The sequence below is a fragment of the Amphiprion ocellaris genome, chromosome 23 (genome assembly GCF_022539595.1).
Source record: "Amphiprion ocellaris isolate individual 3 ecotype Okinawa chromosome 23, ASM2253959v1, whole genome shotgun sequence".
Classification (NCBI taxonomy): Eukaryota; Metazoa; Chordata; class Actinopteri; family Pomacentridae; genus Amphiprion; species Amphiprion ocellaris.
In genome coordinates, this window is record NC_072788.1 from 8,033,675 (window position 1) to 8,058,116 (window position 24,442).

Consider the following 24,442-nt stretch of genomic DNA (forward strand, 5'->3'; position numbering starts at 1 on the left):
CTTCCATCACACCCACGGCATTAAGAGTCAGACATTTAAATGTGGAACTCCTTCACCACAGGGAGGTATTTATAAGAGTAGGAGGGACTGTTTCCCCATGAGCCCGTGTGAAGAAGTGAATAATTGCCTGTTTACATGCTGAAACTTGCGGATTGCATAAGATGTTTGTTTTCTTATAAGCCGCACATGATTCTTCTCAGTGACTCTGACCTGCAGATGTTAGATCTGTCTGCTCTTTCACCTTTGAACCGCCACATCTGTTGTGCCATTTGACTGTTTGCTCATCCTCGCAGCAACCTTTACTCGGCCTCGGACAGCGGTGCACCTGTCCCATCCCAGAATCTGCAGCATGTCATTCAGCAGAAATCAGCAAGCGGTTGTCTTAAGGCCTCTTAAAGTGATTGTGTGGCTGCCTTGTGTGTTCGACTGATGTTCACCTTGATGCTGTTTCTTGCTGCCATAATGCCAAGATTATAGATTTAGATTGTTCATTCATTACAGTGTCATGACTGAGAAGAGTTTCTGTGCTTCCTTTTCCAGGAGAACACACCCAAATCTCTGAAGAACAAGTTTTATTTTTGAATTTCTCTCCTAAAACGAAGGCCAGGAACCTCTCAGGAAGACACGATAATGCAGAACGTTGATTTTCTTTTGCAGTTCCTGCTACTTTTAGCAGTTTGTAGCTGTGCTGCACTGACACTGAGTTTGAACTATGTCTGGCACGATGCATTGAGATCTCGGATGATGAGAACATATTATATTTCCACAAGCACGGCTGCACTGATATGTGTCTAATGTCATGTTCTGCAGCTTATCTCCTGCAATGCTTTTTAATATAAATGAATTTATGTTTTTGTTTTTTTTTTAATGCGAATCCATTGTTAATCATGCTGTAAAACATGGTCTGTCATGCTGACAGTATATGCTAATGGTAGCATGACTTTCCCCAAAAGCAGACAATACATGATTTGAATATAGAATAAATTTAAAGGGCTACAGTTGTGTGTTTCAGGTTGCATTATTTCAGACTTGCGCCACGCTCTCAGCACTGTCTGCACCAGCAAGGGCTGTCAGCTAATTGGTGTCCTGACCTGTTGTTTTGGTTCTCACAAACTGAAGACTGAAGAAAAATGGCATTATTTATACCTTTTGGGAAACACCGGACCTTGTTCTGTTTCATACTGCTAAAGCACCGTCCAGCTATTTGCAATTAGGCAGGTACAAACAAAGCAGAAGTGATACCAGTGGTGCTGTTAGACTAGTAGCGTTGCAGCTACTTGGATTCAAATTAACCTCAGAAGGGTGAAGATTATTTTGTCCAGCTTTGTTTTCTGTTGTGTTTCGGTGAATGTTTAAGCGTTTGGTTGAGCCCTCTGGACGACTGGTGGATATAATGAGGGCAAAAGTTTTCTCACATAATTTCTCATGCAGGCATGGGAATCCGAAGCAAGCTTTTTGCATAAAAAGGGACTTCTTAAGTGGGTAGTTGCTGGGCTTTCGTTTTTTTTTCCAGAGAGATTAAGGTTTAGTGGAATGAAACCCATAGGCCAGTTTATGCAGTTTATACAAACCATTCCTCTCTGCTAAGTTCTGTTGTCAAGAACTTTTCACCATTGTAGTGTCGTTCTTTTATTGCTGTACAAAATACTAGAATCCATGTGTAGAAAAACAGAGAAAGCTAATAAAACTGCAGGTCCTTGATAGTTTCTGACAGATCACGAGAATGGATAAGAAGCATTTGCAAAGTACAATGCACTGGCTTGCACGTGCACGACAGTTATTTAGGAATTACGTAAGAAATGGTGTTAGAGCATATCCTAGCAGCAGGAGGATGGAGCATCTTGTTGACACAGCTGCTGAAAAGGCTGAATGACAGTGAAAGTCAAAAGCAAAATGCAGCAGACTCTGAAAGTCTTCTCAGTACACCACAAACTCTACTTTTTTATACATTTGTTGACTTTGTTGTGTTCAAATCAGCATCTAGTTAGATTCAAAAGTCGGTGAATATCTCCTGAGTAACACATTTATTATAATATTAATGCAGTTTTAAGGTGCTGTTAAAGGATAGAAGTATTTTTTATTTCCCTGCTCTAATTGTGAATTCACACCCATGATCCACCGTTCTTTCCACAAGTTCAATATTCTAACCTTTATGGCCCTACACGGCCACTTAGTCTAGTCTAGTCGCCAGCGTTTGTTTTGTCCACACTGTTGACTTTAGTAACCTTGTTCCTACTGGAGGACAATTTAGATCTTTCTTTTTCTTCCTTTACGGTGCCTTAGAGATCTGATGCGGCCGATCCTGAGTGTTTCTTGCAACCTGCTGCTGTATGGATAAGAGTGTTTGGGTAACTAACAGGCCGACCTGCGCTGATTCATCCAGTATTATGTCAGGGAGGATTTGACTAAAGTTCAAGAAAAGTTTCCAAGAATGAGGATACAAGCTGATCTTTGCTCCCTGTCATTACATTCTGCGTTCCTCTTTGGTTTGCCAACCTTTCAGAGAATCATTCTGAAAATGTTAGATGCATTAATGTGTGCTGATGTGTTTTAGTCTCAGTGTACAGAAACTCAGTCATCACTTGTGGCTGCCAGGTCAGAGGAAGGTAGGGCAGACTGCTGAGCTGGAAGAAGGCAGGAAGGAGGCGAGTGTGGATGAATGAACATCCATTTTCCATTCGTTGTTGTTCACTCTAACTCCACATCTAATGAGAAATGACGCTCCATTTAGACTGAGGTGAAACTGCTTTAAAATGTCCTGTTATTTAGGCCAAATCTGTGTCATATCACATGTTGAGGCCAGTTTTTGAAGCTGCTTTCAGGTGTATTTCTACAGAAACAGACTGATTTGCACATTAGAAGTACAGCTGGATTCCTATATGCCTTCCCTCACTTGAATATATGTTCATTCAGTACAACAGGCCTTGACTTTAAGGTTAACATCTTATAAGAATGTATGACTATAAATAACTAGAACTGTTTCTTTCGTTCGTCTCATCAGCTAAGCTCTATTTGACCAACCAGGTGGATCTTTTGGCAGAAATGGAGAATAATATTCATAATTACATTTTCATTTGTGTTGAATCACCTGAAAATAAGAATAGAATCACAATAACTATATTATGGTGATATCTATACAAAGTTCAATCAGTCAAACTCTTTGCTGCCTGGAAACAATTTCCTGTTGGTTTACGGTTCCATTAAATTACAGACAACAGAAAAAAATTCTTCTCATGTCGACTTTAAAAAAAAACAGCAATGTTCACATAAAAAATCTGTATATTTACAAATAGTAACGCACAAGTTTTACAACCTTAAATTGTAAAATTGTTATTTTTTGATGAATTGAAATAAAAAATATGTCATTATTTTGCCATTATCGCTGACAAAAAAAATCATGTATATAAAGGATTGATTGATTTTCCCTATTTGGTTAAATTACAGATCCTGTAACATCCAGAAAAAAAGATTAATATACGTATTAGCTGCTAAAAAAAACAAAAAAACAAAACTGTAAATAACATCTATTAATTCTTATACAATGTGTGGCTGTAAAATTGCAGTTTTACTGAATTTAAATCAGTTTGTAATTTCTTAGTTATAGATGTTTGGCATTACTGTATTTTTTTGATATTTTAATTTCTTTTTTCTTTTTTTTTACAGTTATCCATCATTTAAAAAAATTTTTTCAGGCATCCTTGCTGCTAGATTTTTTTTCACAGAATTTTTCTAACCTGCCTTTTTACATTTTTTACTTTTTTAAAATACATTTTTATTTACAGTGTTCTGGATGCTACTAAATCTTTCACACTGGACCTTTAATGTCTTGACAAATCCAGATTCTATAACATGCTATCTTTCTGTTTGAGTTTTTAAAACATATATATCATACAACACATATCAGCAGTGAGCATTAAATGCAAGTGACGCCCTTTAAAGTTTTTTAATACAAAGATTGTATTTTGGTGTCTGGAAAAACAATTAGTCTTTATTCATTGTGACATTTTCTCTCTAGTTTTACTGATGAGCTGCAGGAGGGATTATCAGATATTCCAGGAACTAAGTTCAGATGGATTGAGGAAGCTCTTGATGACTGGTTTGTTTCCTAACACTCTGTAATTAATCATACAATAAATCATGAAAGGAAGGAGCTGTTTTGATTAAAAAAATACATAAAACATTAAATTTAAGCTCCCTGGCTGTACTGTGCTTTGTAAAGAGTGTGTTTTCCTCTCAATAAGCAGGTAAAAGAAACTCAGAAACACTCTTAGTCTGACAGATAATGTTATCTCCTGTTTTCTGTTAAGACTGATGTAAGTCACTTGTGTTCTGTGAAGCTTAAAAAAGTGAACTCCCTGTTATTGCATAAATGTTGGCAGGTAGCCTGAGTGTGTATTTGTTCCCTGATTAGCCAGTTGGGTGAAGCTGAAGCTGCCAGTTTAGATATGAATGTGTGTCTGTGTGTCACAACACGATAGACTTTGTGCAACGAAACAAAACTTTGATCTCTAAGAAGTTAATATATGAACCAGATGTGCTTTTTCTTCAAAGCTGCTCAGCACACAAAGGTTAGTGGGCTGCAACCTTTGACTGTAGTATCAAACTGTGCTGTGAGATGTGGCCCTGAATGCTCGCGCACTCTTGGTTGTTGGCGAAGTTTCTGCTTTGCTATTTTTGGGCCTGTTTGTTTTTGGTGTGAGGAAGACACAGGAAGATTTATAAAGACCGACTCCACAGAGAAAGAAGGTCACAGAGTCCGTTTGGCATAAAAACATCGCTCCGTTTTGGCTTTCCAGCTATAATTTCATTCAGAAGTTTGTTTCAGGAGTTTGGAAACTGATGATGAAGAGTTTGTGTTTGAGTTTCACAGTGCTGTCCCCCTAAATGAAAAATATCACATGAAGCAGTGTGTTGCCAACTAATTTGAATTGCAAAAAGTTAGAAACGTCCAAGTTGTGGTCAGACAGAAAGCATTGACACCAGTGTGAACAGATGCTGACATCTGGAGGAAACTTAGTCCCATTAAATATACCCAAACATCCAAAACCAAGTTTCTTTTAACCCTCGTGTCGTCCTGCAGGTCAAATTGACCCATTATAAAGTTTGAAAATGTGGGAAAAAAGCAAGATTTTCACAGTGAAACTTCTGATGTCCACATTTTCAACATTTTTGGGAAATCTTTGCATTTTTTGGTGGGAAAAAAGAAATGTTAAAAATGTTTCTTAAGAACATTCACAAAAAAATTAACCAAAATCCAGCAAAATTCGCTGGATTTTGGTTGATTTTTTTGTGAATGTTCTTATAGAAAATATTAGATATTTTACTGATCTATATGTAATCACTTTAGATATTTTTAGGATTTTTTTGAAAATATGTACAAGAATTTTCTTGTCAAATTTGGGGGATTTTTTAAAAAATAAAATTTTTAAGGGAAACTTTTAAAGAATTATTGGAATTTTCTTCCTGAAGGTTTTGCAAATTTTCCGAAATTTGGGGAATTTTTTCGATTATTTTTTTGGATTTTTTTCAGACAAGGAAACAATATTTTTTGGTGCCTGTAAATGAGGACAACAGGAGGGTTCAATACTGTTGTCTTTTCAACTATTTTATTTTTCAATTATAATGATAATATTGCAGAGTAAACAGTTTTGTCCCTAAAAGTTTGCGCTACGACCCCTGAGCCTCCAGATTGAGTCTCGTTGTGCAAATGTTGCAGAATAACTTGAGCTTACAGCAACATGACTGTGATTAAAGGAGAATTTTAATTTCTTGCAGAAATTGCTGATTTACTGTGCTGCTTAACAGTGAAACTTGCTTATATGTGAACCTCCTGATCCCATGCGTTTTCTTGGATTTAGTCAAAGGCAAAGTTCACATTCCTGGCTGCTAGTAGAGGCTTTTTAGTGGCCTGTTAAAGGAGCTAATGGGGTTTGGACCAAAGTCCTCCAGCTTTTTACCCTTCAGAAATGTTGAGAAATGTTATATTGTCTAAAAACCTGTAGAAAAATTGCATTAGCTGTTTGTTATACATCAGCTAGCAATAAATGGTTGGCCAAAACTACAAAAAACCTACAAGGAAAATTAAATTATTGAACCATTTGCTTCACCTGAATTAAATTTATTCAGGTAAAATTTATAAGAACTAATAAATAATGTGAAACAATTCTGGTACTGGAGATCCATTCCTTCTTTTTTCTGCAGTACAGTTAACAAATTTATGCTGAAAAAAAGTCTTTAAAACTACTTACTTTCCTTGTTTTGTTGAATTACAGATAATAATGAGTAAAATCTCAAAACGAAAGTATTAATTTACGTTAGCCATAAAACAATGTACAAAACTGTAAGTAATTGTACCAAATTATTTATTTGTTTACAATTTTTAATAACTAAAATCAGCTATGAATATCATTATTTTACAAATATTTACCATTATTTGAAAGAAAAATTATGTTTATTCAAGATTAAAGCAACTAAAATAACCAGTACAATCACAGAAAAAGCATGAATTTGCATGTTGACTGTAAAGAAACTGATCAAAGCAGTACATAATCAATGTTAATGAGTTATTTTACATTGTGTGACCATAAAATGACAGTTTTAATTTAATAAAATGACCTAAACCTATGATGTTTGAAGTTATTTTCATAAATTATTAAATTTTTGAACATTATAATATTCCACCATTTAATAAAACAAATCCTGGCCCCTATGCTGACAGATTTTTGCTTTTTTGTGTGTTTTTTTTTTAAAAAAAGTGTATTTTCTCTCAAGCAGTGTTGGATTCTGCCATGAACTGATCACGCACTGTTGTGAAATAATGTAATTTTGATTATTTTGAAGTATGCTTACATGGCTGTGAGAGGACTTTGGTCTTGTTTTTTGGCCTAATGATGGGGACAGTTTGTTAATATTTATTTGAACTTTCGAAAAAGACAGTGACATCATGTCCTTCTTATGCTGATCCTATTGCTTTCACCTGAATTACACTGGAGAAAAACACAGTAAAGTTCGTAAGCAGGAAGGCTATAGCATTGTGTTTTTGAACGTATTAGTAGATATATTTGACTTTTCTTGTTAATAATAAATCACCAGTCAGCCAGTCATAAATGAGAACACTTAGTACTTGCACGGAGCGTTCTAAACAGCCTTTCTAAATGCTGTTCAGATTTCTTGTGGTTTTCCTGCTTCAGCTGCTGCTCTGTGTTTGATTCAAATATGAGTCAGTCCACAGAACGGACCAGCATGTCCTCCCATGACTCCTCACATGCTAAACACAATGTGTTTTCATCATTGTGAAGCCCATTTGTTGTTTTTGTTCCCTCTGTTCAATCAACATTTGTCATCATAAACAATGAAAAATCACCAACAGTGAAAAGTCACAAGTTTTATTTTCGCTGGTTTTCTGTGAAGCCGTTCTGGACAAAACTGAGCAGATAGGATCTATAGACACACCTCTAGTGTTCTGTCAACTATTAAGGCTTAGGGAATAGGCTTAGGGTGAGCGAGTAAAATGAGGATGTCGCCCATGCACTAAACACTAATTCTGAAGAAATTTCACTGTTAGTCCTTCAAAGTTTGCTGTAGTGGGGTGTTTATTAGTATTCCTGCATACGGTGGGCTTACCAGAGCAGAGCATGAGTTTCTGAAGGTACGCCGACCCAGAACATCTGCAGAGTAGACAGTTTATAGGGATGGTCAGAGGGTAGGGAGGGGGCCTTATGTAACTACAAGGGTGAATAGTGGTTAATTTGTGTGTGGTTGCTAATCAGTTTCAGAGGGTAAGACAACAAAGAACGAAAGGTAATTGAATCAAGGGGTCTGGCAAACAGTTGCAAATAGCAAAGGTGCAACAACAAACAGTCAGAGAGAGGTCTGACAGATAGTAACAAAAAAAAAGATAAAAGAATTGTGGATGACACGTGACACTAGAAGGTATTTCTAGCAAAAGGTGTGCTATTTTCTTCATCACACTGCAGCTAAATTGCCTTTAAGAGCAGTTATGTCTCCGTGACAAAGTCAGATCTGGACCCAAATCAGCGTTATGACACTTGGCTGCCAAAACTAAAATGACTCTCAAATTGTACAGCTGCAGCTGAGTGTCCCACCATCTGACATTCTTCTCATACCACAATGAATCCTTAACTTTGTTAACTATTTGTTTGTTTGGTAGATAATGCAGTTTGATTCTTGAATCAGAAAAATAGAGCAAAACAAAATGGCTGTTTAAATGAAAAGGCTGAGTGTATTACTGCAGTGAATCAGGTACGAAGAGTTAAAAACATTAATGGAGACAAAGCTGTGACAGTACTAACTGTTAGGTGTAATAGAAATATTATCTATAAGTTTTATTTTCTACTTTCCTGAGTGCAAGAACTGCCATGAAAACATCAGATATTATTGTTTTTCACTTGCACTTAGTTAAATTTTCAAACCAACATAAGTCCTGATCATAACTACCAATTATTCAATCATTCTCAGAATTTTTAACCCTTTAAATACCAGTGTGTTTACAAAGTACCACTGTTGCTTTTGATGAAAAAAAACAACATTGATTCTGATGCATTTTAATTATTTTATAGAGTGTCTGATTTTAAAAACATTCACACTCAGGACCTTAAAGACGAAAAAACACCATAAAAATGTTCTAAATTATTATTATTCTCCACTTACACTAAGTTAGGTTTTTTAAACCCCCACCAGTCTGGATCATAACTATCAAATATTTATGAATTTTCAGGATTTTAACCTGTAAATTCTAATAATTTACATGACGCCTCTGTTGTTTTTCGATATACTTAGTGCTTAAATAATTTTTTTGGATTATCACAATTTGGGATATGGCACTGATTAGCAACAACACTGATTCTAATTATTATTGTTTGTGACGATGTTTACTCTGCCAAGGAACGTTGTGGAGTTATGTGATGATCGACGTTGGTTTGTCTGTCTGTCTGTCTGTCTGTTAGCAACATTACTCAAAAACAGACTAACGGATTTGGATGAAATTTTCAGGGAAGGTCAGAAATGACACAAGGACCAAGTGATTAGATTTTGGCAGCAGGGCGGCTTATAGTCTGGATCCACTGATTTGTTAAATATTTCTGTCGACACGATAGCGACACTGCGTCACTGTAACTGTGACGACTCAGCTGCCTGCTGACGATCACGATTGCGACCCTACTACAAATCGACCACTTAAAGATTTGATCCGTTGGAAATCTGAGCAGCTTTATCAGAGTACTGTGCTCTCTGACTGCTTTTTCTGTTTTTTAATGCAGTGTTTAAAAAAAAAAACACACAAAACAAACGTGTCTTTGTGAAAAATGCCTGAAAATCTAATATTATAACTAAGATAGATGTCGTACTTCCATTTGTCTGTTTGTTGTTTTATTGTAGGAGCAAGTTATTACAGGATTTGGGTAAATTTTCTGTCATTAGGTCAGTTGTTATTTTCTATGACAACTTTGCATATGAATGCGGAATCATCACTGTGCACTATTTCAGGTTCCTTCCTCTGCTGTGGACTCCCAAAAGAGTTCCAGGTTTTGGAGGATCAAAGAGAATTTTAGATTAAATGTCTTTAAATTAACCATAATTCGGCTGCCTGCTGATGAGATTTTTTCTGTGCATGTCATTTATGGTTTTTGGTGGTGGTGGGACTGATTTAGCTGCTGGTTGTGTCACTACAAAACCTTTAAAATAACCGGTAAATATAAACAAATACAGATAAACCAATGGGTGGCCATCTTAGCTGCATTGGTAACATAGTATCTACTGAAAAAAATAAAAAAAATAGAAAATTTGTTGATTAAGAAGAGAAAATAGTAAATATAATCCTTTAGCAAACACATTAAAACAAGCCTTTTTCAGATGTTAATGTTAATGCATTGCTTCTTTAGTCAACTTAAAAGATTACAAAGCATTAAACAGTGATTGTTCCATATGTAAAAGTTCCCTCAGTGCTTAGTAAGCCGTCTTTGGCAGATATCGCAGCATGCAAACTCTTTTTGAAGCCAGCTGAGGGTCACTCTATCTATCTATGATTCATGAGCCGTGCTGATCACTTCAAGTTCTCAGATATTTATAGACAACCATGCACACGCAGCACGATTAACATCTACTCTCAGATTAGCTGTGATTTTCAGGTCAGGGGCCTGCGGGGCCAGTTTAGCTGGTGTTTCTTGAAGTAGTTCATGGTAGATTTTGAGGATTTTTGATAACAAATTCACTTTTTTTTGCTGACTGCAGGACATTTGCATGCAGAGTTTACTGATGGAATCTCTTCTTGTGTTGTAGCTTCATCTGAACAGAGCACTTGTTGCTTTCTATGCTTCAAGTGTTGCCTTTTTTCAAGAAACTGCAGACAGCTTTTCCTTCACTGTCAAACATTGCACCATGACTCCTGCTTTAGCTTAGTCCTCCTTTGAAGTCATGTTGGAGTTTTGCTTTGTTTTTAGCCCCATCAGAGGTGCAGATTTCCCTGTCTTGGTCTCCAACATCTTGTTAAGACTGCAACAGTTCACTTTACCTGCTATTTTCTAAGGATGTGACAGCAGAAGGCTCAACCTGGAAGTGCTTGTGTATCTTTTTATAGCCTTCTGTTGTGTTTTTTTAGAGCCACAGGCAGTTCGTCTGTGGAGATCGTGGTTGTTAAAAAGAGTTTGAAGAGAATTTACCGAGTTCCAAATTGCTGATGATTACAAATTAATGAAACTCTGCAGCTTTAGACTTTATTTCATTTAAGAAAGGGCTCATGTTTTTCTGTCTCTGTCTGGTTTGATGTTATCCCTCTGCTAAGATAGATATATGTTTTGCTGTTTGTCTCACACAAAATCTACCGAATTTAGTGAAACCTGGCAGAGAGGTGGAGAACAGTCGAAGCAAAAATCTATTAAAATCTGGAGTGGATCGAGGTGGCTTTCTTTAAAACTGTGAGGTCAGGCATCGACCTTTGTTGAGGACTGAGCTCTCCATGAGCTCTTCTAGTGCTCCTGTTGCATTCAGGCCTTAGGAAACGCTATCGGTTTCACAGCGTTGCTTTTGTGTAGATACAGTATTTAGTTTCAGCCTTAGTTTCCACTGCGTTGTCTTCAGATGCAGCCATTCATTCATCATTCAGTCAAAAACACTCATTTATTGATTCTTGACTCGGTTTTAATTCTTTCATTGGGAGTCTTTTATAAAACTGTCAGTCCAGATGAAACATTCTTACTGAAAAATGATCTTTGCCTTATTCACCTGCTCCCAAATGCCATCTAATCTTGGTGATCTAGTGTCTCAGTAGTCTGCCCACATTCTTTACACCGAGTCTCTTTGTGCAGTGTGACATTTTGTATGTCTCAGCAAACATGTTAAAACTCATCAGTGATGAATAAAACCTTCCATAAAGTCTTCCTGGGTTGATATAATTGAATTAAGGGGAGCCATTTGTTTTGTAAGTGGTTCTAAATGTCTGTGAAAGATGCCAACACTTGTGTTTCTCTGCATTTCACCCAGTGCATGATGGGATAGGCTGCATTTGTTGATCTATATAGGACAAAAATACATCATTGCTTAATAGACTGCGACCAAGAGTAACAAACGTTTTTCCTGTCTTGGTTAGTGTTTTGTAATGTGAAAAGCAGACTGTCTGAAGAAGATGCTGGCACTCATTGTGACTTTAGGATCTCTACTTTTACTACTACTAATAAACTATTTCTATTGCATCTTTCAAAATAAAACAGAAAAAGAAGACAATATAACATTAAAATATTAAAAAGGACAATGATAAAACACTGGAAAAGACTTAAAATATTATACAAATGCCTGTCTGTACAGGTGGATTTTTTAAAAGTGGCTTTAGAAGTAATCAAAAGAATCAGAAATTGAACTGAAACTGTTGCGGACAGGGAACCAGTTTTAAGTCAACTTTAAAATGGAAATTGCTGTAATGTAGTGAGTTGCAGTGGTCTAGAGGAGAGAAAATGCTGTTCATTACTGATTTTGGGCAGCTTTGGTTACACTTTTGGCAATCTTTCTGATTTGTAGAGAGCAGGATTGAACCAGAATCCTAAAGTGCTTGTTGAAGTTGAGTTTGTGAGCAGAAACAATGACCAAGTTTCTTGCTGAGTTTCAATGTTAGTGGACTATAAAACATCTGAAGTTTCTATTTTAAATACTACTAGAACGTATAATAAACAAAATCTATTATTATATATAATTTGAATGAGTTTTTAAGTTACTTCAGTTATTTAAAATTCAGTGATTGTCAAATACACACACTGGTTAGTTGTGGTCTCCATTGGGTGCAGTACCACCGTTTTACCACAGTGTGGCAGCAAAGCACCGCCAGTGAGCTGCAGCTTAGTAGTTACATCTGAAGAAGAAGCTGCAGCTACATCAGGTGAAGCTGCTAATTAGTGAGTGACACCTGTATCTGCCGTCCAACTCAGGTAATTATTCAACTATTTGCACCTTTAACACACCTGTAAAGGTATTAATGCACATGCATGTGTTAGGACACATGTTTCATTTTAATAATATGTGAATTTAGTGTTTTTTTATTCACTTTAAACTGAGTGATAAACGAAACCTGCTTTTACCAACACCGAATTTTTCGACAATTTTAGTGTTTTTTGTTCGGTGTTTGTCACTTCGAGGACAGTTTTGGCTCGTAATTAAAGAAAATATTATCAGAAAGTGAGTTTTTTTTCTCCATTGGGACTAATAGCAGGAGTTTGTTAGCTTGTTTGTGTAACTTGTTGGTTAATTTGAACCTCCACGTTGTCGCTGTAATTTGGAAAAGACGGCACAAACACACCGGGAACTAATTGTTGTTGATTAGACTCGCTCACAGCTGATTGGCTCCTGTTAAGTTGAGCCGCAGCTGATTGGCTTCCAATTTCCTGTCGTGGAAATCTAATACTGCCTCACTGCAGCGGGCTTGGCAGTGACTTTTTATTCAGCCATAAGCTCTTCTTTTGGCCAGATTTATTCATACTGAGTTAATTAGTCTACTAAAATGATTGTATTGGAGTCTAACAGTTGTAAAGATATTATCTCTCTTGCAATTATCCTCGTTTCTGCATTATTTTACCTGCTCTGTGCCATAGATTCTTAACACTCCCCTTGAAATGGCTTTAAAGGAACAATTCAGCTTGTGTAATGCAGATTTTCACTTGCCATAAAGTAACTGCAGCCCCCATATATTTATTTTATTTATTTATTTATTTATATATTATATTTTATAGATAACATCTCATAAGATAATTGCAACAGAAATAATTCCTTCATTTCATGCATTAAACTTATTCATAAAAAAATGGTAATTCTAGTCTACTTTATGAACAAGGAGATTAGCCACACCAAACACATACAGAATAAGCATTGGAAGCAGTGCTGTAAGGTTGACCCTCTTCGTTTTGCTTGACACGTTTTTATCAAACTATATTGTATTAAAAATGGTAGTATCTACGGATTTTTAGATATCAAGTACTTTCTGAGGTAGTTAAAAAAAAAAAAAAAACAAAGAACAAATTATCAGTCGACCCACATTTGGTCCATTTTTTTGCACATTGAAATTTGAGGCTGTGTTTGAATGACAATATATCAGGAACTAAGAACAATAGAAGCCTGTTATTTTCACTGTTATGATTCTGTTCTGTTTGGATTTTTGTTTTTGTGGCACACATTGTCATATCTGCTTTTTTCATATTGGTGATCAAATATTTTATATTTAAAAGTATTCTATGTCTTCAGCATTATCGTAAAATTGTGATATATCAAGATTTTGATATATCTTTGATATATACATTTATCTTTAGAAATGTCTATATTTTATGCTCTAACAATTCCGACAAATCAGAGATGGTTGAGCAGAATTCCAAAAATCAAATATTATGAGAGCTTTGCTTTGTAGAACTGCAACGATCAATTATTTCGTTGTCAATTATTTGGGATATTTTGACGATTGATTGGCTGATTCCAGTTGCAAAAAATTTAACATTTTGAAGTTTCTTTACTCATCTATGACAGTAAATTGAATATTTTTGACATTTCACGATGACGCTGTTATTCTCCCCCCGTTTTGTACACCAACCAACTAATTAATCAATTACCAGTTACAAGAAATGTTAAAGTTTCACAGAGACATGCCTTTGCTTTCACCACAGTCATGAAGTTCTGTGTATTTTCATATTACTCCTGTTAGATTGAGATAAAAGCAGCTGTAGACAAATATGAACTGGAGAAATGCAAACACTCAATATATGAGACACAATAAACATCCTTGAATGGTTTTGTCTGTATAATCTTTTTGTGATAATTGATCAACTTTACTGTCCAGTGATTAACAGTCATCATTTGCGCTTATGAAAACCATTTATTTGTTTCCGTATCTCACCAAACACGACTGATGTGTGGCTTGAAATTGTAGTATTTCAAAGGAGTTTCCACTGTAAAAGCTTCAGGATAGGAATAACTTTTCTCTGTTATGTTCACAGCCTGTCAGCCAGTTGTTTGTCAAGTGGCTACAGTCTTTTCACACTTTCAGAGTAGCACAACTCAGAGTCACAGGCCTTCAACGGTTTGCACATAGTAGAGCTTTTTTTTCTTTCTGAATACTACAGAATTCCAGGAGTCCCTCTAAATATCAGCATATGGTCAAATTAAAATGACTAAATTACAGATAAAAGGTGCACACAAACCCCGGCAGCCTGGCGCTTCAGTAGATTTAATCTCTCGAACCAGACTCACACCTTTTAAAGCATTATCATCCTCTTGTTTTGCTGAAAGCATCTTTATTCACCTCAGAAACTGAATGTAGCAAATGATCACTGCACAGGAAATATAGGGAAAGTACAAGCTGTAGGTTTTATACACCACATGTTTCACGCAGGTTAAATGACTTCAGATAAAGTGGTTTAAAAAAAGTGATTTGACTGATTGCATGTTTTTGAACAGAACTAACGTGTATAATTTCTTATTGTCCTTGTCACTTAAGATATGTAATCTATTCTGTGAGACCATAAAAATAACCTTTTTTAAAAATAATACCCCATGGAAAGTTATAGAGATATTTGTAAAATTTTAGTTTGATACATCAAATACATTAGGAGATACTAATATTCTTTTCAAAAAGTTACCCATCGACCCACTTCGAGCACATTTTTTTTACACATTGAAATTTGAGGCTGTGTTTGGATGATGATATATCAGCAATTATTAAAGATAAAATCCTAAAAATCAAAATTTTCTTTCTCATCATTGTATAACTTTTGATTATAGGTGAGTTGAAATATGAAAAAAATGATGCCATGAAAAGTTCCATCTTTGTCTTCTTTGTCTTTTCAGAGGCGTCATGACAAATGACGATTGTTTTTGACTTGTAACTTTAAGATGTTGTTGCTGAAACATAGTCTAAAAGTTGCAGATGGGCAATTAAATAAATAATACAAATCTCAAAGTATTTATGCTATATAATTTTTAGACAAGTTAGACAGTTGAGCAGAAATAATTGTAGAATTGTGATGATTTAAGATGAAATGAAATCGAGACATTTGTGTATGTTGAACATTAGGGCTGAAGTGACAGTTTTAATGGGAATTTTTGCATTTGTTCTCCAGTGAAACGAATATTAAAATGATAATGTGGTCTTTCACTCAGTTTGTACCAAGCAAGCATGTTTCCTAACGTCTGTAGAAGATGATTGGTGGGTCTGGGCATCTCTGTTCTTCCACAATGCTTTGTTTATAATATGTTGTGGTGCATTTTACTATCCTGAAAATGCAGCTCCTGTCCATAACCGTGTCTCATGTTTAAACAACATTTTAATTAATTGTTCATCCCTGGTAAACATCTTCTTTCTTCTCCTGTCAGGATGTTGCGCTACACTGTGGTCCAGGGCGGCCTCGGCCTGTTGGCTGTCAGGAGGGCATGTGTTGTCTCCCGATTCGCCCACTCTGCCCCGCAGAGCGAGTATCGACCAATCAAGAAAGTCATGGTGGCCAACAGAGGTAAGACCTTCATGTTCGTGTGGATGGTAATAATTCACTACTGAAGAAGAACCAGAAATTCAGACAGCACCATTAAATTAAAGAGAGTTTAACGCAGTTTCATTTATAATGCAAGAAAAAAACTTATGACATTTATAATCTTCCTCAGGCAAGAAGAGACTCTCAGATCTCTTAATTTTTAATGCCAACATTTAGTTTGCCTTGGCTCGTGATAATATTTAAGTACACATTGTATGTGAGTGGCTGCATGAGCTGGGTTTGTTTGTTTTAACCCAAAAGCAGAGGATTTCAGAGAATATTGGACACTGTACACCAGGAAGTGTACATGTGTAAAAGTGGTTTTAAATTTTAAGTTCTAAATGCTGTCACAGAGGCATTTAAATAATAATACAATACAATACAATACAATACAATGACTTTATTAATCCCCGAAGGGAAATTCGATTGTCTGGTCTCCTCTGTTTACTTTTGAATTAAGTACGGCAGGTTGTCAAAAGTGAACAAACATTTGCTTGAAAGTAGAATATTTTTTTAGTTTTTCTCTCCTAGGATTGAGGTCTGAGTGGTAATATTATAGAGAAGCCTAGAGCTTTCTAAGCACAAAGTAGTCAGCAGTACACGCAGCGTAAACATCGGTGACAAGCTCTAGTAACACTTATAATCACTGGACCCCCTCCTGTTAATGCCGTTATGCTGTCCAGAGATGCCATTAGTGTGCAATTAGTAGCTCCGTCAGGTGACATTAAGTATTTGAGCGACAGATGTATTCATGCATTTTCTTCTAATTGCTTTTTAAAGCCTCCTACTATATTCATTCCTGTGGCCACATTCAAAATGCTTAATTTAGTTCCGAGTCGCTGCTTTGTGGATTTGCAGCTCTGTTCCATATCTGGACACATGTGGTGCTCTACAGGCCTCCTGTTGCATATATGCATACATACATTCACTTCCACTCTCTCATGCAGACTCTATTTAACAGCTTTAATCCATCAGTTTGATTCAAATAGATTGCGGTCTCTGCTTCACACACACACACACACACACACACACACACACACACACACACACACACACACACACACACACACACACACACACACACACACACACACACACACACAGAGAAGGGCTTTCCGTCAATCTCTGCGCTTCACATGGGCATGATGCGATATCAACACCACATTAGATCACGTTCATCACACTGGAGTGCAGCGGACCGTGTTGTGGCTGCAGTGTGTGTGATGAAGAGACCGGACCATCATATCAGCCCAGACTCCACTCCACCAAGCACATCTCCTCTCTGCTGACGCTTCTCTGCTCTTTCGCTAATATTCTCCTCTCCTATTATTTTCATTTCTGCTCTTCTCTTCCTGTCTCACCTTTTCTTCCTCCTTCCACTCCTTGTCTTTTTTTGCAGCACTTGTCAGATGTGATTTTCCTCTAAGCTACTTGCTGTCTTTCTGTGACTTTGCTCCATTTCGTCCTCCTTTTTTTTCGCTTTTGCTTCATTTCTCTCTTTTCCCGTCCCCTGCTATTGTTGTCTTCTCTTCTCACCTATCTTTTCAATCCGATGTCCTTGTACTCTTTTTGCATTTTTCTTTTTAAATTACCTACAATTAATCTGCTTTTCTGTACTATGTTCATACAGTCGATCTTCTGCTGAATCCCTCTGTCTTGCTTGCATACTCTTTTTAAAAGCTGCACAAATGTTTGAGTGCTTTCCTCAGCTTCAAGCAATATTACAGATTCTGAATCACTGACATGAGCAGAAATGACAATGAAAATTTCAGGCTTTTATCTTCAATGGGCCCTGAGATGTGGCAGTTCAAATATAGCTTCAAATTTCAATATTAATCAGTTTTTCCATAGTATAATCATAAAGTACTTCTTCTCCAGAGTTCCTCTTTCCCTTTTGTCAACTCTTTCTTTTTCTTTTTTCTAAAGCTGCACGAATGTTTGAGTGCTGTCCTGCCCTTCGAGCAAGAACAACACATCTTGCTAGTTCCCAGTGACTTAACTTTTTTTTCCCCTCCTCCAAACTATGTGTTGCTTGGAAAAAAAACAAGTATTCGCCCCTTGTGACAGCAAGATAAAAGTCAGGGAGTGTTCTGCTTGTCTAAACCAGGGATTTTTACACTGCGCTCTCAAATTTTCAAAAAAAAGAAGACTTGTTGCAAGGTCTGTTGGTATTTTTTTGCACAGTTGTGATGAAGTGTACCAGATGGATTTGTCTTGTTTTCACATCTTATGTATGGCATGGCAAATTCTGAGTTTATTTTATTGTCTCGGAGGAGGCATTAGTTACAAAATAGGGCCAGTGCTACAGGATGTTGATAAAATGATATAAAGTCTGTGTTTATGAAAACTAGATGATAGAGCGAAATCTGCCGCCTCCCTGTACACAAAGAAAATCTGCTAGACTATAGATCAAAATGACGACGTGTTTAATTAATAAAGAGACTAAGTTTAAAGGCAAATAAACATCCAGGAAGGAAAGGAAATGTAGCTAAAGCAAACCCACCATTTATTCTTCCCGTATGTCTTCCTTTTGTCTTCCAGGTGAGATTGCTATCCGTGTGTTCAGAGCCTGCACTGAACTGGGCATTCGAACCGTGGCTGTTTATTCTGAGCAAGACACCGGACAGATGCACAGGTAATATTCTGCTGCATCAGTCTAATAGGACTAAGTAAAGAAAGCATGTAAGTCAGATGTCTTTCTAAACTGCCGTACATCGACTACGAAATGCACACCGCCTATTATTGATAACAGCAATTAAAGGAAGCCTGGGAGCATTTTTCTCCCCTGCAGCTCTGTGGGCTGGCTATTTGTTTTGCAGGTGGTATTAAGTGTGGACATAAGTATAATTGTATTGACATTCCAAACATTCAGGTAATCACACGGCTTAGTTTACATGCACACACCAATCCGCTTTGACTTCTTAATGTCTTTGTTGTTTTAGATCTTCTGCCTCTCCTCTATTCCACCTTCTCTCCATTGTCATCACCATATCATTCACTCTCCTTATCTTACATAAAACCAGGTGGTAGTTTTATGTGGCGGTGTAATGATTGGAGTGTGCTTTTTTTGAGGACCTTCTTCTGTGTAGTCTTGATCGAGTTTGGAAACGCTGCTATGAAGCCATAATGTGAAGGTGCACATCTGTGTGCTTTGTCTGATTTTGCAGCTTGCTAATGTAAATCCTTTGTCTTTACAGGCAGAAGGCAGATGAAGCCTATCTGATCGGGAAAGGCCTGCCACCTGTTGCAGCATACCTGCACATTCCAGACATCATCAAAGTTGCCAAGGTAAAGCCCATTCAGCAAAAGATGGCATAAAATAGTACTTCTATCGCTTAAACTGCGGTAAACTGGTTCCCTTATTTCAAGGGAAACTGTACTCCTCATGGTCACTGCTACAGTAGACGGTGTTTGAAGACAGTTTTAAAACTGAATGACTTCTGTGGCCTCGGAGCAGCTTTAGTGATGTCATTAGTTTCTTTAGATCGGGCCTTGAAGATTTAGCTTTTTTACTGGAAACTCTACTTTGCAAGCTGGTGGGTTTGCACTTTAAGAATTCTGGATAGAGAAGAAGGAAAAAAAACACTTTGAAGCTACTAGAAGATTGGCACATTCAAAGCTTAACTTGTACTACTGAATGAAAGCAAATTGTATTTATTTTTTGTAAGTATTTGAACTTTTTGAAACTTTAATCTTGAAAATTTGTTGTAAACCTTTAAATTTAACCATTACACAAGAACGGAGACGTCCTCACCAGTGCATATGTATAATTAAAATTTGTGCACTTGCTCCTCTCCAGACAACATATGAGTGGTAGTCAAAAAGTCAAAGACTGTATTCGATTTAAAACCAACCATCCACATCAAAATAGTCTTGTGCAGCGATACAGTTCTCTCAGTGCTTCTGCAATGCTTGTAAGCTCCCTGGAAGTGCTGTTATGTAAACGCGTCTCCCCTGCTAAACAGTCAAAACATCGACCCTTCAACTTGAATTTCATTTTAGAGAAAAGAAACAAGTTGCAGGGAGCCAATTCTAGCAAGTGGGGAAAGAAGAGAGAGACCGGTGTGAGGTTGGGACCAAAATTGCTGGTGAATTTGAGGATTCAGGTCATTTGTGTTGAGTTTTCTCCCTCAGATGCCTCAGTACATTACAGTAGAACTCTCCCTTAACAGTCCAACCATGAGGAGAAAATTCCTGGTGCACAACAATATTGAAGAAACCACTGTGCATTTTCCTGGTACTCTCCTGACCTAATGCACCTTGTCTGGTTTTAGAAGCTGTGGACTTTTCCACTGTGAAAATTGCTATTTCTTCTCTTGACCCACCACTCATCACCAGTGGCAACCCTTTATGTTGAGGTTGGCTCATCTGGCTGCTGTCTGATACAGAATTTGATATTGTGTTCTCTGCTCTAGTTTGCAATTCATTGAGAAGTTGCAAACATGTCCTTTCCAGTGGTCAAGGTGACAGTGTGTTGTTCCCTGGTCGTCCTGACTCGTGACGGTTACCGCTTGCACATGTTGCATGGATGCGAACCACAAACAGTCCCAGAACTTTTAGACCACCCTGAAATTGTGTTGTGGCTGCTTCTGACTAGTTCAACGGTAGTGCTCTAGAAAAAGCAGTCTACATTTTATTTGTTTTAAGTTGAGTCATCACAGAAAAACTTCAACATTTTGCATCTTTGCTTTGAGTGTAGTGACTGTGTGTGTGTAGTACAGAGCTGGAAGGCAATTAACTTAGCATAAAGCCTGGGATCACGGTGAAACAGTCGCCTGGGTCTGTCAAAAGAGGACAAACATGTCTAATGACTCACAAAATTGACCCAACACTATGCAGAATGAGCCAAACTGGCAGAGAAAAAAGTACAAGTTAAATGTCAGGTTTTTAAGTAGCTAAAAAAAATTCTCAGGCAGTTTGACTACCTTGCTATCCTCCTGAAATTAGGAAAAGCTTGTCCCTTGCTGTGTTTAACTCTGTACAACTTTGATCTCAGTGGCGTACAGCAAGGTGGACAAGTGACAGACAAATCCCTTTTATTCATGTCTGTTCACTCTAAGTCTATATTTAGTTTAGATAGAGAGAAAGGAAGGTAAACAGCTTAATTCAGTCCTGCCCTCTCACACCTTCCCTGTGTTTCCATCTCTTTGCCTACTGTTTATTCTTCCTTTTCTCATCTTCTGTTTCCCTCCATCATGTCCCTGATTTTTTACTGTTATTTGCTCTCTCCCCTTCTCTTCCCTTTGCCACTTATCAGTGTGTAGATCAGATCTGCTCCTTCTTCCCTCCAATCTTCCTCCATCACCTCCAGGACCTGCTGCCAGTTGTTCATTATCATTTTTCTGATCAATCTCTCACGGTTTATAATTTTCTGCGTGGGCGTGTTCAGACAGCCAAGTCAGGGAGCCTTTGCCATCCAACTCATTTCTCTAAAATCCGTCTGCCTATCTGGGAGCACAGTGATGCCATGCCAGCACAAAGTGTGTGTTCTCCTGTTCTCACTCTTTCACATCCAGAGTATGTTTGCCTCGTGTTCACACTGGGTCACTCTTTACTGTGTGACCAAAATAACTGTCCGCTTCCATCCCAGCACCTTCTGTGTGTTTTCATGTTGGATATGAAAATGTTTTTGCGTTTGCACCGTGGGCTGTTGTGTTCGCCTGCGTCTTCTGTCCGTCTCCACGTTTGTGCTTGGGTAGGTTTGTACCTGCTTGTGTGCATGCACTCGCTACATTTGTGTGTTTGCATGTTTTGTGTGGCTCCATGCCTCCTCCGGCCTGCCAGTAACAGCTCCCTTAACAACGGGACGGCCCGTAATTATAGTCCGTCTTGTATCCAAGAGCAGATGGCACACACTGATCCAGAGATGGCTCTATCCGTCAGCCTCGGCAGCTACTGTATCTGTCTGCTGCCCTGTGTGTGTGAGCATGCTCAGTAACATCCCCCTGACCCTCAAATCATGTGTGTTTGTCTCCTCACTCAGTCTCCTACTGACATCCATTGAGTAGATGATGATTAGAACGACAGTAAAAGATAGAACGCGAATAAAATACGTCATTAGCTCACAGTCCCTTTTCCATAAATCCTTTGCACTAACCACAAAGCTGTGTGTGCTAAAGCGTGCAGGTTAGTGTGTTTCAGTTGCTGATATGTAGCCAAGTGTTAACTGGGGCCCTGCAGTGGCTCCCCATTTAACAGAACTCATGCTGCTGAGCTGGGCTGAATTAGCTTTCTCTGGGCTCCACTTAGAAATTTTTAGCTCAAACTTAAAATTAAGTGAGTGCAAATGTGTGCGGGTAAGTGCTTGTTAACCAGTGTTCACTTTTTTCCCCCCATCTATCCCTCTCCTACTTCTTTAGGACAACAATGTGGATGCCATCCACCCTGGCTACGGTTTCCTCTCTGAGCGGGCAGACTTTGCTCAGGCCTGTGCAGATGCAGGGGTCATGTTTGTAGGACCAACCCCAGAAACAGTCCGCAAGATGGGAGACAAAGTGGAGGCTCGTGCCCTGGCCATCAGTGCAGGTATGGAAGACAATGACTGGTAGAAACTGATGATGAGGGGAAGACCAGTAGATCTAGGGAAGGCAAAAGTCATTATTTAACCCTGTGAACCCCGAAGCACTTTCTGGATGCTTTTTAAAATGTGCTCTGATCATATTTTTCTTCATTGTGGGCTCATTTCTTACTGTGATATAAAGTCCTGCACCTCTGTGGAAACCACACAACCACTACTAGAAGCAGAGAACTCAGAAATGCCTTTTGAAAAATTCAAAGACTATTCCAGTTTTCATAGTTTCTTGCCCCGATAAATGGTGTACTTTGCCTTTTTTTTTTTTTTTTTCAATAAAACTTCCTGTTTTAGAGGGTTGTATATACTAAAGTATATGCGGCATTTCTTGGTTGGATATTTACTACAACCAAATTAGACCAAAGGCGAGAATTGCATTTCAGTTTAAATTATCAGTGTATATCTGATGTTAATGATGTTGGTAATAGTGTGTCTAAAATTTGCCACAGCCCTGTTTTTTGTTGTCATGATGGTGATGACTCAATCCCCCTTCTCCCTCCACCTTTCGCCCTGGCGTCTTTCCACTAGCATCAATTTTCTCTCTTACCGAGGGGCATGATCATTTTTAGAACATTTTTTTTAAGCAATTGCTTGTTCCATCTGTCACTGCAAGAAACTGTGAAAAATTAAGCTCCATTTGTGCTGGATTAGGAACACACTCTTCTTAGTTTTTGCCCCATAACTGGTCCCTTTTACTGTGAAAGAGTTTTGTCTTTGTCTTTAGTTCTGGGAGCCAATATTTTTTTCTCAGTCTCATTGTTATAACAATCACTCTGCTTTTCGTAATTGTGATGCTGCTGCTGCGGTTTGTTTTTTCTTTTCGTGATAATGCGCAATATTTACCCCCCCCTGTCTAGGTGTACCTGTGGTTCCAGGAACAGATTCTCCCATCTCCAGCCTGCAGGAGGCGCATGCCTTCGCCCAGACATACGGTTTCCCCATCATCTTCAAAGCAGCATATGGAGGTGGTGGTCGCGGCATGAGGGTGGTCAAGGAGTACGAGGTGAGCGCTTCTTTTGAGAAATGTAATTTAACTGCTTGCCCTAACACCATATATGTTGTCCAACAAAGAGAAAGCAAATCCACCCTGATGACTGGCCGGCCTCATGACAAATTTTGGTCTTCATATTCATTAATTTTTCTGTTTGCATTGAATCAAGGTGAAGTGTGCTCTGAAATTGCCTCTGCCACTTAGCTGAGCCTGAGTGATTTCGGTGTTTATCTGAGCAGCATCTGCTTCCATCTGTTGAGCGTAATTAGAAAATGTCTTTCAATATTGTAACTGTCCAGGGCCCACTTTTCCAAAACCAGATGATCATGAAACACATCCACTGCATCTTATATATACATCATGTTTCAATCATGCGTGGCCTTTAAATGGTAAACCTCCAGCAAACAAATCTCCAAAATGTGTAGATCTACAGTCATAAGTATAATCAGGAGATAAAACAACAATGCATCCTTAAAGGAATGTCAATCAGTAAGACATGCCATTAAAGTAGTCATATGAGCCATGTAAAAAAAAAAACAAAAAAACAAAACTGGGCTTTTTTGGTGATGTGATTATTCTGTCGAACTTTCCTATGAAGTTATAATAATATGACATTAAATTAACTCTGTCTGGTTCACTGTACTTGATGTTTGGCTTTATTTCTACCTAGACTTTATGAAAATTCTTTTAAACACTCAACTGACAACAACATGAAAACTGTATGTTGTAGTGCATTTCAAAACAAATGAGAACATTGTGAAAAAGTTTAATATTTTCAGTTATTTAAGAAAGTGAAAATTTTAGATATTCCAAACATTTCTTATTTGCTGTAAAATTAAATATTTCAATCCTTTGTTTGGTGTTATTTTG

At 37.6% G+C, this 24,442-nt stretch overlaps 1 protein-coding gene across 1 annotated transcript in view; it reads left to right on the forward strand.

Annotated features, from left to right (window-relative positions):
* pcxb (pyruvate carboxylase b) overlaps window positions 1–24,442 on the forward strand; it is a 332,924-nt gene that overhangs the window by 2,140 nt on the left and 306,342 nt on the right. Inside the window, exons 2-6 of the mRNA XM_055007761.1 lie at window positions 15,856–15,992; window positions 18,552–18,645; window positions 19,208–19,298; window positions 22,370–22,535; window positions 23,439–23,584. Coding sequence (XP_054863736.1) covers window positions 15,856–15,992; window positions 18,552–18,645; window positions 19,208–19,298; window positions 22,370–22,535; window positions 23,439–23,584 — 634 coding nt within the window. The remainder of the gene's footprint in view (window positions 1–15,855; window positions 15,993–18,551; window positions 18,646–19,207; window positions 19,299–22,369; window positions 22,536–23,438; window positions 23,585–24,442) is intronic.